A 16182-nucleotide genomic window follows, 5' to 3' on the forward strand; every position below is an offset into this window, starting at 1 on the left:
CCCATGTTTTTAATATTTTTGCTGAATTCCAACTTCAGTTACCTCTGGGGGAGAGGAGAGTACACTTACAGTATGTTTCAAAACTAGTATTTTTTTTAAAGAGAAGAAAGTAAATTTAACATAATATATCTGGATGAAAATCAGGTGAGGGGAAGAATACTGGAAATGCTTCATTAACAGCCAGCTCTTAAAGAACATCCAACTTAAAAGCAGGGCAATCCAAACACAGGGTGACAGACTGATTACATCCTCAATTTTTGGAAAACTTAAGATAAAAACACGTCTCCTTTAAAAAAGAGACTAGGATCACCAGATTGTTCCTCTGGGACTGATCTGGAAGGCCCTTCAGGGTTTTAAATGACTCTAGGATCTTCCCTGCAAGTAGCACACAACATGCCAATCACTGATTCACTGAATTCTAGAGAAAATACCCAAATCATGACAAATTCCAAATTAGGGAACTATGACAAAAAAATCCAGTGGTCAAAATTAGAGTTCACTGTGTGCTTGTGTAGCCCGAGTCACCTGTACATGTTCAAACATGCTCACCATAGCTGTAATCTCATCAAAAGACTGAAGAAATTCTACAATTTTAGATTTGTGGGAGGGTTCAACTCGAGCAAAACAGCGGGCGTTCAGGCAGGCATCTCGCTGGGCAGAGGGGTTGAGTTCATCAAACTCCCGGCCTGTGAAAGCTTTTGACGTCACATCCTCATCCTGCCCGAAGATGCCGATGCGGCGACAGATGGCCACAGCAGTGCCCTTGTTGTCCCCAGTGATCATGATGACCCGGATGCCTGCTTGCCGGCACAGCTTCACGGAGGAGGCCACCTCGATTCTTGGAGGATCCAGCATGCCCACGCAGCCAACGAAGGTCAGATTGGTCTAAAATAAGAGCATCACTTTAAATAAAAGTGGCAAATTCTAGGTTTTGTCCCCCAGTTTGAAAAATGCCCAGTTAAACTTTGAGACAGGCTTCTGCATTTTCTTTTCTTTTTTTTTTTTCTGAGGCGGAGTTTCACTCTTGTTGCCCAAGCTGGAGTGCCATGGCACAATCTCAGCTCACGGCAACCTCCGCCTCCCGGGTTCAAGCAACTCTCCTGCCTCAGCCTCCAGTGTAGCTGAGACTACAGGTATGCTCCACCACACCTGGCTAATTTTGTATTTTTAGTAGGGACGTGGCTTCTCCATGTTAGTCAGGCTGGTCTCGAACTCCCAACCTCAGGTGATGTGCCAGCCTCGGCCTCCCAAAGTGCTGAGATTACAGGTGTGAGCCACTGCGCCTGGCCAGTTTCTGCATTTTCTTTTTTTTTTTTTTTTTTTTTTTTGAGACGGAGTCTCGCTCTGTAGCCCAGGCTGGAGTGCAGTGGCCAGATCTCAGTTCACTGCAAGCTCCGCCTCCCGGGTTCACGCCATTCTCTGGCCTCAGCCTCCCGCCCGCCACCTCGCCCGGCTAGTTTTTTTTGTATTTCTTAGTAGAGATGGGGTTTCACCGTGTTAGCCAGGATGGTCTTGATCTCCTGACCTCGTGATCCACCCGTCTCGGCCTCCCAAAGTGCTGGGATTACAGGCTTGAGCCACCGCGCCCGGCCAGTTTCTGCATTTTCTTATGAGGAAAAAAAAAAAACAAACCACTACACTCCTGTTACCAAACCATTCTTTAACTCTTGTGCTATTCTGAGCCCACTATACCAAAGCTTCTTCATTTTGTTCACAGCTTTAGGATGTCACATCCTTGATCTTAAAGAATTATATTCTAAGCAGAAAAGTGGAAGGAATCTCCAGCTTGGACCTTTTGACCTTCAGTAACTAATGAATATTCTAGAAATATCCCCACTTTAAAAAAAATCATGATTTAGATGAGCTGCAAAATGGGGTTTACAAGCTTATTTAAGCTCATCTTGATTATTCTACTTTGAAAATATTCTACTTTGAAAATAACAGACTTTTATGAAATTATTAACTATGTATGTTTGAAGCGGCAATCTAAATTTTAAGGGTGACACAGCTGGCATGGAGAAAAACAAATAACCACACCTCTTTCTTGGCAAAAGTGAGAACTGTTTGACCTTTTGCTTGAAGGAGTACTGTTTAAACACAATGAATCGTGCCGGGTGTGGACAAAGAAACTTTTCATTAGCTAACCTCGTATTTAATAAAGTTGGCAGAGTCTTCAAGGTGCATTTCTTCTCTTCTCAGTGGGTTGTCGTGAGTGGCCAGGGCCAGGCATCGCAGGGTGTCGCTGCCACTACCCCACTCTCGAATGACAGACATGATCTTCTGTTTGACTCCAGAGGTCATAGGAACCTTAGTACTTCCAACTCGAATGTGGGTGCACCTGTCAATGACACCTTCAGGAGCACCCTGGAAATGTTACAGATTTAGATCAACAATTTTGTTTTACTGGTTCACCAGGATCTTAACCCTGGTAAGAACATCTCAATTGCAATCTGCCATACTTGCCTTCACAAACATCTTGCTCATTGATGTCCTGCTTGGTTTATTTGGTGTACAATAAACCGACATTGACTTTCTGTCACGTGAAAACTCGAGAGTGAATTCCTTTTTCATCAGCTGTTTAATGACCTACAAAGGGAACAAATATGGACTACTACTGGGTGGCAATTTCTGAACTTTTTTACCTAACAAACAGTAAGCACCTATTACATGACAGATGCTAGGGATATAGCAATAAACAAAACGGACAAGTTTTTGCCGTCATGAAACTTGTCCCCTATTTTGGGGGAGAGAGACTAAGATGCAAAAGTAACACAAGTGCTATGGAGAAAAAGGGAAGGGGGAGAAAATTTGCGTATGTACAGATCATACTGTTACCTAAAGTGGTCAGAAGACAGTGACATTTGAATAAAGATGGCCCCATGGGGCCTGAAAAGATGTGCATGAACCCGGTGGGTGGTGGTGAAAACCCACCAGGCAGAGAACGGGAAGTGCAGCCTGGCAAGTCCCGGAATGGTGAAGGAGTGCCAACGTGGCTGGAACAGAGTTTACATGAGCAAAAGGTGAGACAGGTAATGGCAGAAGACGGTAGAAGCAGGTCATAATACCTCAAAAGTCATTATGGGGCATTTGGCTTTTATGACAAGTAAAAAAGGAAGACAATGGAGGGTCTCAAGCTCTAGTTGTCAAGAATTGGCTGAAGGTGGTCAGGTGCAGTGGATCACCCAAGGTCAGCGGTTTAACACCAGCCTGGCCAACATGGTGAAACCATCTCTACTAAAATTACAAAAGTTAGCCAGGTGTGGTGGCAGGCGCCTATAATCCCAGCTACTCAGGAGGCTGAGGCAGGAGAATCGCTTAAAGCCAGTGGGGGCAGAGATTCTAGCGAGACGAGATTGCGCCACTTCACTCCACCCTGGACGAAAGAGCAAACTCCGTCTCAAAAAACAAAAGGATTGGCTGAAGGGAGACAAGGAATGCCATTCAGTACAATGACACTGACTTGAACTAGGTAACATCAGAGGTGAAGAGATGGCCCCAAGCAGAGCTGTCCACCAGAACTTCTGAAAGATGGCAGTGCTGTGGCCACTGTTCATGTGGCCGTCACATGTGATGGATAAACACTTTAAGTGAATATGGCTAGGGCACCTAAGGAAGTGTTTTTAGGTATTCTAAGTAGTTTTTTTTTTTTTTTTAAGTATTCTAAGTAGTTTTAGATAGCTAGTGCCTACTGATTATAGTCATGAGACCAGAAGAGATCATGGGAGTAACTATACACAGAAATGGCTGCGGACTATGGGGCCTTCACCTCCTGGTGCTATGTGAAAGACCCAGCTAAGAAGACCTTGAATGAGAGGCCAGAGAGGGAGAGCAAGTGTGGGATCATGGAAGATAAGTGAAGAGGTGCTTCAAAGAGGGAGCGAGTGACAGCACCAACAAAATAGGTAAGATGAGGACTGAGAATTAACCTTTGGCTTTACACCATTACCTACAACTAAAGATACCCCTTCTCTTCCAGTTTTTATACTTTTCTTGCCTATTACACAGACCAGGAATGCCAGTATAATACTGAGTAGAAATGGTGAGAATTCTGTTGTGTTAGCATGGTCTCTGTATAAACACACCGTCAGCGTTGAAGACATGCTTTTACAGTCTCAGTTTGCTGTGATAGATGAGTTTCATCATATGCACCTACTGAGGTGATCTTACCATTTTTTTCCACCTTAATTGGGTTAATATAGGGAGTTAATTACATTAATTTGCTCCCACTGACACACATTTAAAAAATCATCACAGAAATTCCCAAGAACATCAGCATCTAACCTAGGACGCTACAAGAGGACTGAAACCTGCTGAACTGACTAGACGGGGATCAGGGCCCTGCAGCAATCCTGCTGGACTGCCAGCCACTGAACTGCCTCAGGCAGCAAAGGAATGGGTATGAGTGCTACGCTGGATTCTGTATCATCTCAATCACATGTGTGTTTAGTTTCAATTAAGCATTTGCACTAATGGCACTGGGATGACTAGAACAACACACAATGCTTCTGAGGAAGGCGTGGACCTACCCAGGTGAGAGGTCTTGGGCTGGGAGTGGGGGAGGGAAATCACTTTCTTTCAGTACTATGCTGGCCAAGAACCACGGACCTAGTCAAACAAGCCATGGGGCCAAAACACTGGACCTGCTCTCTCTGCTTCTAAACTACACATGGGCTCCTGCTGTCTCAAGTGGGAAGGGAGGCAAAGAGCTTGTGTTTGGAACTCCTTAGTGAACGAGCAGCATGACAGCTGTTTCTGATCCCTTGGTGAAGGGATGTGAAAAAGATGGGACAAGGGAGCTCTGGAGCAGGGAGACATGAGGATGACAGTGTTGCCCGTACTTGTGTGGTCACTGGCTAGTGAGCCAGTGCTGGTTCAGCCCTATGACATGACTTGTTTCCCATCACTGGGCAGGAGTAGTCAGAGGTCTAGAATCAAACGACTCAAACCCTCAATCTGTGAACTGAGTTTTCAGGCTGCCTCAGATTTTTAGTTATACGAACTAATCACAGGCAGCGTGGCTCTGCCAGGATCCACCTACTTGCTTACTGGCAGAGTGAATGGTCTAAAATGGAGGCAAGGAGCCTGGACTGCTTCGGGTTCATGGAAGACACATGGGTAAAGGGAAGAAGCCAAAGGAGTGGTCCAAGGCCTTCATGGCTCTGAAATTGCTATTTGCGAATTGTGTATCAGTTTACTGAAAAGGAAATCTGTACTTCAGCTGAGACAGTCAATTCCAGTGTGAGTTTTGTTTTCTCAGGACAGTACAAAGGAGACAAAACGCTGCCTCACACTAACTGGAAGACCATGCCACACAGGTCATGGAAGGGCTCGGTGTCCCTAACTGCAGGCTGGACAGGAAGCTCTAGAACTTTTCATCCTGAGATTCTGTGTGGTCACTAAAATGCTTGACATCTGAGGTTATGAAGAAAACAGGTATACTCCTCCCCCACCCAACTCAGGCTGTACTACCCCCCAATGACACAATGCCGCCTCATTTACTGTTATTACTCAGGAAGGGATGAAACAGTTTATGACATACAAAAAGCATTAAACGTGGTGACAATTGATCATTTTGCTAAATGAGGCCTGCCTTTATACAGCTTTGTATGACAACTAGAAAAGGCTGAGTTTTACCTCTCCTTCCCCAGACCTGTTCCTTCAGGCCTGCAGGACCTCTCCCCTTCCCATCGCTCCTTATTCTACCTGGGAACCCTAAGTTACAACAATGTCCTATAAAGAGGCCGCAAGTACTGACTGGCAGCCCCATGGTGATGACAGACAGGTAGGTCTGACGCTAAAAAGAGGTATGTTCTGCAGAACCCAATTCCATGGGAATCCAAGCTCCACAGCTAGGAGACAGTGGGCACTGAGGATGAGGCTCTTTGCAGGCAAATGGTCTGGTGGACCTATTAGAGGACCATGTGGCTGTGCAGACCCTGGACTGCAGACAGAGGGTATTCACTCTTAAGATAGCGTAGGAGGGCTCTTGCCCAACAAGCAATCAGCCTATCTGCCATATAAAAGGAGCAGCTGCTGCCGCCACACAGCCCAGGAATGATGTTTCCTGAGTGGTGGTATGTGGGGGTCAAGAACCAGACATAGACTTTGGGAGCCTGACTTGTGTCCCTAAGCTCCTTCTGCTCCTCCTTGGCTGCTTTGAGGGCATCACACTCCTTCCTCCAATACATCCAGCTTCCACAGTTCCCATTCTTGAGCTGCTTCTGTAGCTTGCTGCTTCTCTCCCACCTGTCCCTGGCACCCACATGACTGACTGACCCACACAGACTTTGTGTATTGTAACATCTTATCCGCATATCGCTTCTCATCCAAGCAATCATCTACCACTTTGGCCAGGATAGGATAAAGGGAGTTACCCTTCAAGTTGAGCCACTTCAGGCCTTAGTTTTTTTTAGATGGGGTCTGGCTCTGCTGCCAACGCTGAAGTGCAGTGACGCTGCAACCTAAACTCTTGGCCTCAAGTGACTCTCCCGCCTCAGCTTCCCAAAGTGTTGGGATTACAGGTGTGAGCCACTGCGCTCGGCCCATTTCAAGTTCTTAAGCTGAGCCAAGTGACAGGCAGGGGGATGAGTCTTTCAAGGAGACCCAGGTGCTAGAGACTCAATGGATGGCCAGTGTCCACCAGCAGCCACTGCAAAGTGTTTCTACTGAGGTCTAAGCTCCCCAGGCTTGTGAGGCCACAGAAATCTAAGGGCAGTACTGCAGGAGTAGCAGCTCTTTGACAGGAACCTCACACTCAGGTCCAACTCACTGTGGAGACTCCCATCCTTGCTACTGGCCCTTGTCATAGTGATGCTGGTCGAATGAGCCCTGGCTCAAAGACTCTGACAGGCAGAAAGAAAAAGGCTCAGAGGCCACTCATTTGTTCAGTGTATAGTGCACAATGTCCGTGCCCTCTGCCACTGCCACCACCACCACCACACTGACCTTTGGTATTTGGTTATGCTGGTCTCATCAAATGATTTAAGAAATGTTTGATGCCCAGGCACGGTGGCTCATGCTTGTAATCCCAGCAGTTTAGAAGGCCGAGGCGGGTGGATCACCTGAGGTCAGGAGTTCGAGACCAGCCTGGCTAGCATGGTGAAACCCCATTTCTACCAAAAATACAAAAAATTAGCCAGGCGTGGTGGCGTGTGCCTGTAATCCCAGCTACTAGGGAGGCTGAGGCAGGAGAATCACTTGAACCTGAGCAGCGGAGGTTGCAGTGAGCCAAGCACTCCACGCCACGGCACTCCAACCTGGCGACAGAGAGAGACTCCATCTCAAAAGAGAAAAAAAAAAAAAAGTTTAACTGAACAGGAAAAGAAAGTGTGGTAGTGTCATAGCTGTCAGGGGAAATAAGGTCAAAGGAAAGTTTTAAGATAGAAAGACACTATTATTTCCTCTATGCTGAAGAACATCTAGTAGAGATGGAAATCAATAATGCAGCAAAGATGTTGGGAGGAGGTGGCTTCTGCTAGGAGCAAGAACACTTTTCACAGCACTATGGGAGAAGGCAGCCCCTGTGGGCACAGATGGTCGCTCACGGAAATTAGCTATTCATTGCTTTTATTTTCTTGTCAAATACCCAGGAAGAGCATCTTACGTGAGAGGGAATATGGGGAAGGAAATATTGTAAGTTTGAGGAGATAAGGTATAATCAGTTTTCTAAGAGAGTAGGACAGTGCAGACACTAAGTGTATATAGTACAACTGATAAGCAGCATGAACAATAAACCAGGCTCAAATACTTACTGAGTTGCAGGCATTTGCACGTTCTATTTTAGAAAGACCCTTCAATTCGGTATCAAATACATTCATCTTCTCTACTAGGCAAGTGAGAGCAGTCTCTGTAGCTTCTCCAACTTTTTCATATACACCCTTTGCCTGTATTGGTTAAAGGCACAGAAAGTAGAAACAAGGGAGAAGTACATAGATAAATTTCTCTTTAATATTTTTTTCCACAAAAGCACAATCTGCCCTCTATTACAACTTTTTTTTTTTTTTTTTTTTTTTTTTTGAGAGGGAGTCTCGCTCAGTCGCCCAGGCTGGAGTGCAGTGGTGCGACCTCTGCTCACTGCAAGCTCCGCCTCCCTGGTTCACGCCATTCTCCCGCCTCAGCCTCCCAAGTAGCTGGGACTACAGGCGCCCGCCACCATGCCCGGCTAATTTTTTGTATTTTTAGTAGAGATGGGGTTTCACCATGTTAGCCAGGATGGTCTTGATCTCCTGACCTCGTGATCCGCCCATCTCAGCCTCCCAAAGTGCTGGGATTACAGGCATGAGCCACTGTGCCCGCCCTATTACAATATTATTGTAAGGCCATTTTTATCCTTCTCTGGAACAGGTAACCCAGATAATTAAAAACATACTCAAAGTACAGGTATGCATGTGATCTTACTCTAATAAGTAGGTTTTTCATTTCCCTTAAACATAAGATGACATCAATAACAGTATTTATTATTTCACCCAAACATAAGAAGCCACTGATCGCACTATTAATTCAAAGAGCGCCTTCACATAATAATGTAATTCCATGTCACTGCTTATCATTCTGAAGAGTTCACATTCTGTCTCTGACAGGGACTGGCTTGCCTTTGAGACAGAAACATACCCTTTGCTTTCAGGACAGCATTTTCTATCCTGGGTTTTATTCATTTATAGTAAGTATGCTATCAACAGATAAGAACATCACATAATACTACAACTTTTAGTTAACTAACTGCAATGCTCAGTCACAGAGGATATGTGAAAGGCTCTCAGCTTTCTTTGGTGAGGTCATGCTGGCCCCGCCATAAGGTCCTGAATGGAAAGGGGAAACAAAATCAGGCACCCGTGACTTTCGAAAGGGAGGAAGGAAGGCTAGACTTTCATTCCACCCACCCCACCCCTGAACTAGGAACAGCCATTTCTTCTAATTTATGAAGAGACTTACCTCATTGTAATCCAAAGCAGAGTCATTACAAAGAGCACAAATTGTTGCTAATTCTACCAGCCCATCATACTGGTGACATTTCACTGGTTTATCATCTTTATGCCTGCCCAAAGAGAAAACACTCTTAGAGCAGGATGTGGTTGCCGCTATTGATTCCCCCCCGCCCCCCAATTGTTTAATAATGAAAACAGAATTTTTGGGACAATATACTGGAAAAAATTCCAAAGAATCTGATGCCAGAGCCAATATTAGACAAAAACAAAAGAGAGAATGCATCTCTGATATCAGAAATCAATCAGTAAAAAGACCAGAAATTCTTAGTCAATTCAATTCTTCCACCACTGGCATCAGCGAATAACAAACACAGATCCCTCTTGAAAGTTTGGAGCCCAGAAGATGCAAAAAGATGACTGGATTATAACCTTTGTTTCGTCTTTCAAAGTTTCTGTTTTAAAAACATTTACTACTTTAGTAATAAGTGTTGTCTTGAGCCACATTCAGAAAGCTGTCTTAACTTTGTAGACATGCTGCAAATCGACACAAATACTAAACTGCCACACGGGATCCTTTAAATGAGGAGGAGGGTTACTCACACTTCTCCAATAGGTGCATAAGTTGATCCAGTTATGGTAAATTCATTAAGGGAACAAGTATCACCTTCCACTCTGTCCAGAATGAACATCTGTAGGGGTAGAGGGCATCACAGTATTTAAAAGGGATTTTAAAGAAATACTACACAAATAAACTACCTTTGTTAGCTTAAGACAAAGGCAAACAACCTTTTTCATTTACAAAAACAACTTTAATAAAACTCACTGAGGCTCACTCAGCATCAGCAGTACTGTCCCTTACTCTAACTAGCTTAATTATATTAGACTGCCTTACCCATCACACCCCCGACCAATCAAACAGTATGAAAAACAGCATCACTGAGGTGCTGAATGAATGAGCAGCAGTGGCACCAAAGACAAAACAACCCACACAAAACCCAAGTTATGAGGACTACCGGTCAGCAAAAAGGTCAGTTCCAGAGACAAGTTACTCTTTAGATTGCTCAGAACTCCAGATTTCAAATGGCTGGCTTTGAGAGTGGTATTAGGCAGTCCTGCCTTAGAGCTAAGCACAAAAGCTTGGGAAGAATAAACTCACATTTCAGAGTTGCATAAACATTTCCCGAGTAAAATAAGACAAACTGCTTCTCTGCTCCTTCCCACTTATTTTTATTGTGGCAATAGCTCATGTTCTATGAAGCTGCATAACTATATGTATACAGTAAGGAGCCCGCAGAGCTGAATGAACTGATGTTCCCTAGACAATACAGATGGAAGCATGCTTAGGAAAGGATTAATTTTATTTTTTAAAGTGATATAAGCTATTTTCTTAAAGATAATTTTTCCACTGCTTGATTTGCAATCACAAATTATAATTCAGAAGCCCAGTTTGGAAAAGTAAGATTTAGGCTTGTGTTTTCTTTGCAAATGAAAAGTTTTAAAACCTCCTCTAAAAAGAAAAAATTACAGAAAGTGATGTCAAAACTATAGTTTCTCATGCTTTCTCTGAAATATGAGCAATTAATAATCTGATCAAATCATTCTCTAAGGGGAATTTTAAAAATGTAAAACTCAAGTTAAAAAGGCCATGTTGAGCCGGGCGTGGTGGCTCACGCCTGTAATCTCAGCACTTTGGGAGGCCAAGGTGGGTGGATCACGAGGTCAGGAGCTCAAGATCAGCCTGGCAAAGATGGTGAAACCCCCTCTACTAAAAATACAACAAATTAGCCGGGCGTGGTGGTGGGCACCTGTAATCCCAGCTACTCGGGAGGTTGAGGCAGAGAGGTGCTTGAACCTGGGAGGCGGAGGGTGCAGTGAGCTGAGATTGCGCCACTGCACTCCAGCCTGGGCGACAGAGTGAAACTCCTTACCACCACCACCACCACCACCAACAAAAAGCTATGTTGTAAACATCATTTCAGAGCAATTTGTCTTGCATTCAATAAGGAAATTAATCTTTATTTTAAAATAACTCTTTTTTTGAGGCAGAGTTTCGCTCTGTCGCCTAGGCTGGATGGAGTGCAATGGCATGACATGGCTCACTGCAACCTCCACCTCCCAGGTTCAAGTGATTCTCCTGCCTCAGCCCCCCAATAGCTGAAATTATAGGCACCTGCGACCACGGCTAGCTAATTTTTGTAGTATTAGTGGAAACAAGGTTTCCCTGTTGGTCAGGCTGGTCTCGAACTCCTGACCTCAGGTGATCCACCCGCCTCGGCCTCCCAAAGTGCTGAAATTACAGGTGTGAACCACCGCGCCCAGCCAAAAATGTGAAATTCTCTGAGTCTATACCAAAGCCCAAAATATTCTAAAAGACATTCAGAATTTGAATCTACATGAGCTAAATCTAAATGTACTTAGACATTTTTGACTGTGAGCAAGTCAACCATTTAGGATATGCAGGATGAAAATCTTCCTAAGTCAAGGGCAGTTATGCAATACCCACTGCAAGAAGCCTCCTGCAGAATACCAATTAGCACCAGCTTTCTGTTGTGAGGTAAAGCTTCACTCAGAACAGGCAAGCTTTTTCTTTATTAAAACATTTTAAGTCAAGTCATTCAAGGGAGAATAGAACAAAAGAATTTTTATAATGAACTGGGAAACTGACATTTTAAAAATTACAGTTTTATACATGGCTTACTTTCATGGACATAAAGACTATTCTGAGGAATTAACGCTTTCAGGCTAAGTGAGACACAAAATAGTAAATAAGAAAATTCCCTTTCTCTTCCTGAAACAACCAGTATGATAAACCTGACTTTTTAGCCAATTCATCCAACCTTTTGGTTCCAAAAAGTAAGAACTTAAGTAGCTCAGTCAAACACCTTAATATCCTGGAGAAACCTAAGACAAACCTAGAAGCTTTTCACTTTGAAAGTTGGAATACCCCAGTTCTGTCAATTCTAAATGTGGGTTTGGACTCACAAGGAGCTTGCGGGGGAGGGAGAACCTGTATCTAAAAAATCATTATGAACTTAAAATTGGCAAGATAAAAATTCACAGGGCTTCAATGATTATAAAACAATTTCCGATGTTAAAAATAATTATCTAAAACCTGACGATAAGGCCAAGATAACTACATCCTTTCAATATCATACAGAAGCATTATTTAACAAGCCCATTCTAAGAAAACATAACACTGTGCTATTAAATGCTCATATTATATGAGGTTTCCCTATAATTCAGCTGTATAATTATTGCATTTATTCAGTTGTTACTTTTCTAACAGCAGGTTTAAATCATTTATTTTATCCAAGGGTGGTCAAAAAATATACGATGGCCAGGCAAGGGGACTCACGCCTATAATCCCAGCACTTTGGGAGGCCGAGGAGGCGGGTGGATCACTTGAGGTCCGGAGTTTGAGACCAGCCTGACCAACATGGAGAAACCCTGTCTCTACAAAAATACAGAAACTTAGCCAGGCATGGGGGGCACATGCCTGTAATCCCAGCTACTCGGGAGGCTGAAGCAGGAGAACTGTTTGAACACAGAAGGCGGAGGTTGTAGTGAGCTGAGATTGGGCCATCACACTACAGCCTGGGCAATAAGAGTGAAACTCTGTCTCAAGACAAAACAAAACGAAAACAAACTATATATATATATATTATATATATATATATACAAAATATATATATATGTATATATGATGAATACACACAATAAAGCAAGTTAAAAGCAATTTTAGTCAGCCCTCTGTATCTGTGGGTTCCACATCCACTGTCAACTAAACAGCAGATAGAAAAATAACTGCGTCTATACTGAACATGTACAATTTTTTCTTGTCATTATTTCCTAAACAACACAGTTTAACTATTTACATATCATTTATAATATTACGTTAGGTATTGTAAGTAATCTGGAGATGATTTCAAGTATACAGGAGGATGAACAAGGTTATATGCAAGTACTGAAGCATTTCATTTCAGAGACTTGAGCATCTGCAGAGTTTGGAATCTGAGGGAGGTCCTGGAACCAATCTCCAGTGAATACTGAGAGATGACTGTATCTACTTTTTAGGAAAAAGCATGCTTCATTCAACATGTGATAGAAAAACCAACTAGGACTTCAGGTAGAGAGGTTAACTAGCAGCTTTCTCTAGAACTTGTCTGTTAACATACACCTAGAGACAGAGGATCAGGAAAATAACAAAGGAGGCTGAGTGTGGTGGCTCATGCTTGTAATTCCAGCTCTTTGGGAGGCCAAGGCAGGAGGATCACTTGAGCCCAGGAATTCAAGACCAGCCTGGTGACATAGTGAGAACCTATCTCTACAAAAAAAATAAAAATAAAATAAATAGTGGGGCATGGTGTCATGCACTTGTGGTTGCAGCTACTTACAAGGCTGGGGTGGGAGGACTTGAGCCTGGGAGGTTGAGGCTACAAGTGAGTCACAGCTGTGTGTCTTTTTTTTCTTTTCTTTGAGATGGAGTCTTGCTTGTCGCCCAGGATTGAGTGCAGTGGCATGATCTTGGCTCACTGCAACCTCTGCCGCCCAGGTTCAAGCAATTCTCCTGCTTCAGCCTCCTGAGTAGCTGGGACTACAGGTGCATGCCACCACACCCAGCTAATTTTTGTCTTTTTTGTAGAGATGGGGTTTCACCATATTAGTCAGGTTGGTCTCAAACTCCTGACCTCAGGTGATCCATCTGCCTTGGCCTCTCAAAGTGCTGGGATTACAGGCGTGAGCCACCGCGCCCAGTCTTTTTTTTTTAATTAAAGGAAAATATAATTTCTCTAATTCTCTTACATCTAATACAAGTACATCAGCCATGCAGATGTCCTGTATTTCGTGAAACAGTTTTAGGAATTAAAGATTAGATCCTCTCAAATATTAGAAATTAAGCTCAGGCTATACACACAGCCCACAGAAAGGTATGAAATTACAAATCAAAAGTTTTGATGGCATGAAGGCATATTGGTAGGATGAACAAAGAACCACCACAGGGAATATTCTAAACTACTCCTCTTACCCTGCAGACTGACATCTGGTTTGTTGTAAGTGTACCAGTCTTGTCTGAGCAGATAACAGAAGTACAACCAAGGGTTTCCACAGACGGGAGGCTTCGAACAATAGCATTTTTCTTTGCCATTCTGCGAGTTCCAAGAGCCAGGCAGGTGGTGATGACTGCAGGCAGACCTTCAGGAATGGCTGCTACAGCCAGGGCCACTGCAATTTTAAAGTAGTAAATAGCACCTCTGATCCAGGACCCTCCATGAACTGGGTCATTGAAGTGACCGATATTTATGATCCAGACTGCAATGCAAATAAGGGAGATGACTTTGGAAAGCTGTTCCCCAAATTCATCTAGTTTTTGCTGAAGCGGTGTTCTCTCCTGTTCTGTTGCCACCATTTCATCCCGGATCTTGCCAATTTCAGTGTTAACTCCAGTTGCTACCACCACTCCCATAGCTTTCCCAGCAGCAATGTTTGTACCCTAGGACAGAAGTAGAGAACTGGTCACAAGATGAATACCACATCCCAACTTAAATACTGACACTGGATTTTGACTAGGGCACCCAGATTCTCAACACATTCTACTAGGCCTTCCACTGGCTACTGTTCAAGCAACCAGCCATACAACTGTGACAACAGGCAATGCTCCATGTGGTACTTACTTATACCAGGCAGCTCTGTAATGACCCACCTAGATTTCTATTTGCAGACCATCTTCAAGCAGTGCTCTAACCCTTCTGTGTTCCCAATTTTTCAAACTCGTATAGTTCAACTCTAAGCATTCTCCACCTCTGGCTCCAACAACTCAAGGCCCCTACTTTTCTCACTGTAATAGGAAAGGCAACTAGCCCCATGGGCTATCTTGAGAACCCCTAATCATGTGCCAGCATCCAAAAACCAATGAAATTAAGTGCGAGCAGTCTCTCCTATGCCATTTTAATTTCTAGTGTTATAAGAGAAGGACATGGCTTCATTATTTTCAGGGTAACTCTATTTACTTACTATGGGTAGTAGTCAGGCTCTCATACAAACCTACAAATGTCCCCAACTTAAAATCATTACAGATTCCAAACCAAAAATCCATGCATTTCCTCACTCTTCAAAAAATTTTTCTGATCAACAGAAAAACTGAAATAGTAAAATGAACATTCATATACTTTGCACTTAGACTCACCAGTATTGTTTGCCACATTTGCTTTCTCTCTCTCTAAACACACACCTTCTTATTGTGAACCACATACAAATAGCAGCTGTCATCTACATAATTTTGAAAATACCCTTTATTGGCTAAGGCTTTTCCAAACAAATCTACTTTTCAACTATGTTTGCAAGTAAGAGTTGGAAGATGTCTGAGCTGGTCTTTTTTTTTTTTTTTTGGTCCCCCAAAACTTGCCAACTAAAAGACATCTAACTCACACGTTATGTTACTGCCATATTCTGACAGCTAAGACTGACCATGAAAAGTGTGATTATCCTTTAGAATGATAGCCAGTGATGGCTGGCAGTGAAAAACGTAACATTTGTGGACCATGAGGCTTTAGAAATGTCTCTAATTAAAAACACATTTCATAAAGTACTTACAGAAAACAGCATGTTCTTTTTATCTTGGTTGACAGCTCGTGGGTCAGGGACGGGGTCAGTGTGCTTGATGACAGAGACAGACTCACCTAAGCGGGTTGTGAGACAGAAAAAACAGATCTCTGCGACCCACACCAAGAACCTAGACTCTCATTCATGCCCACCCATTACCACTCTTGGGATAATGTCAGTGTGAGAAAAGGGGCAAAAGGCCAAATTCATCCAAAGGAGGTAAGCTGGGAAAATTTAGTAATGGAAATTAATACCAGACCAAAGGGTGTCAGGATAAAAATCAACACAATTCCAAAATAAAAAAGTGAATTTTCAAGTAGAATCCTCACTGATTACCTTTATTTTCTGGAGTAACTGTTCAAATTAATTCATTTTTCGGTAATCATTTTATACTCTGATACTGTGACTATATTATTTACATATTTGTTGTATACTTTAATAAATAACATGTATACTGATACTTCTTTCCCCGCCCCCCCGAGACAGGGGTCTTGCTCTATCACTCAGGCTGGAATGCAATGGCACAATCACAACTCATTACAGGCTCAACTTCCCGGGCTCAAGCCATCTTCCCAACGTGGCTTCCTGAATAGAAGGGCACCCAATACCATGCCAGGTTAATTGTTTGGTATTTTTTTGGAGAGACGGGGTTTTACTC

The 16182-nt window shown here is 43.3% G+C and overlaps 1 protein-coding gene across 3 annotated transcripts in view; it reads right to left on the reverse strand.

Annotated features, from left to right (window-relative positions):
• Positions 1-16182, reverse strand: part of LOC105493427 (ATPase sarcoplasmic/endoplasmic reticulum Ca2+ transporting 2) — a 70576-nt gene that overhangs the window by 9546 nt on the left and 44848 nt on the right. For all 3 annotated transcript variants that reach the window (XR_003020869.2, XM_011761046.3, XM_011761045.3), the window contains exons 7-14: positions 15516-15601; positions 13951-14415; positions 9525-9613; positions 8932-9034; positions 7752-7883; positions 2464-2586; positions 2146-2364; positions 550-885 (exon numbers count right to left, since the gene is read on the reverse strand). Coding sequence is in view for 2 of the 3 variants with exons in the window: in XM_011761046.3 (XP_011759348.1) it covers positions 550-885; positions 2146-2364; positions 2464-2586; positions 7752-7883; positions 8932-9034; positions 9525-9613; positions 13951-14415; positions 15516-15601 (1553 nt within the window). In the remaining variant the exon portion in view is untranslated. The remainder of the gene's footprint in view (positions 1-549; positions 886-2145; positions 2365-2463; positions 2587-7751; positions 7884-8931; positions 9035-9524; positions 9614-13950; positions 14416-15515; positions 15602-16182) is intronic.

The sequence above is a fragment of the Macaca nemestrina genome, chromosome 10 (genome assembly GCF_043159975.1).
Source record: "Macaca nemestrina isolate mMacNem1 chromosome 10, mMacNem.hap1, whole genome shotgun sequence".
Taxonomy (NCBI): Eukaryota; Metazoa; Chordata; class Mammalia; order Primates; family Cercopithecidae; genus Macaca; species Macaca nemestrina.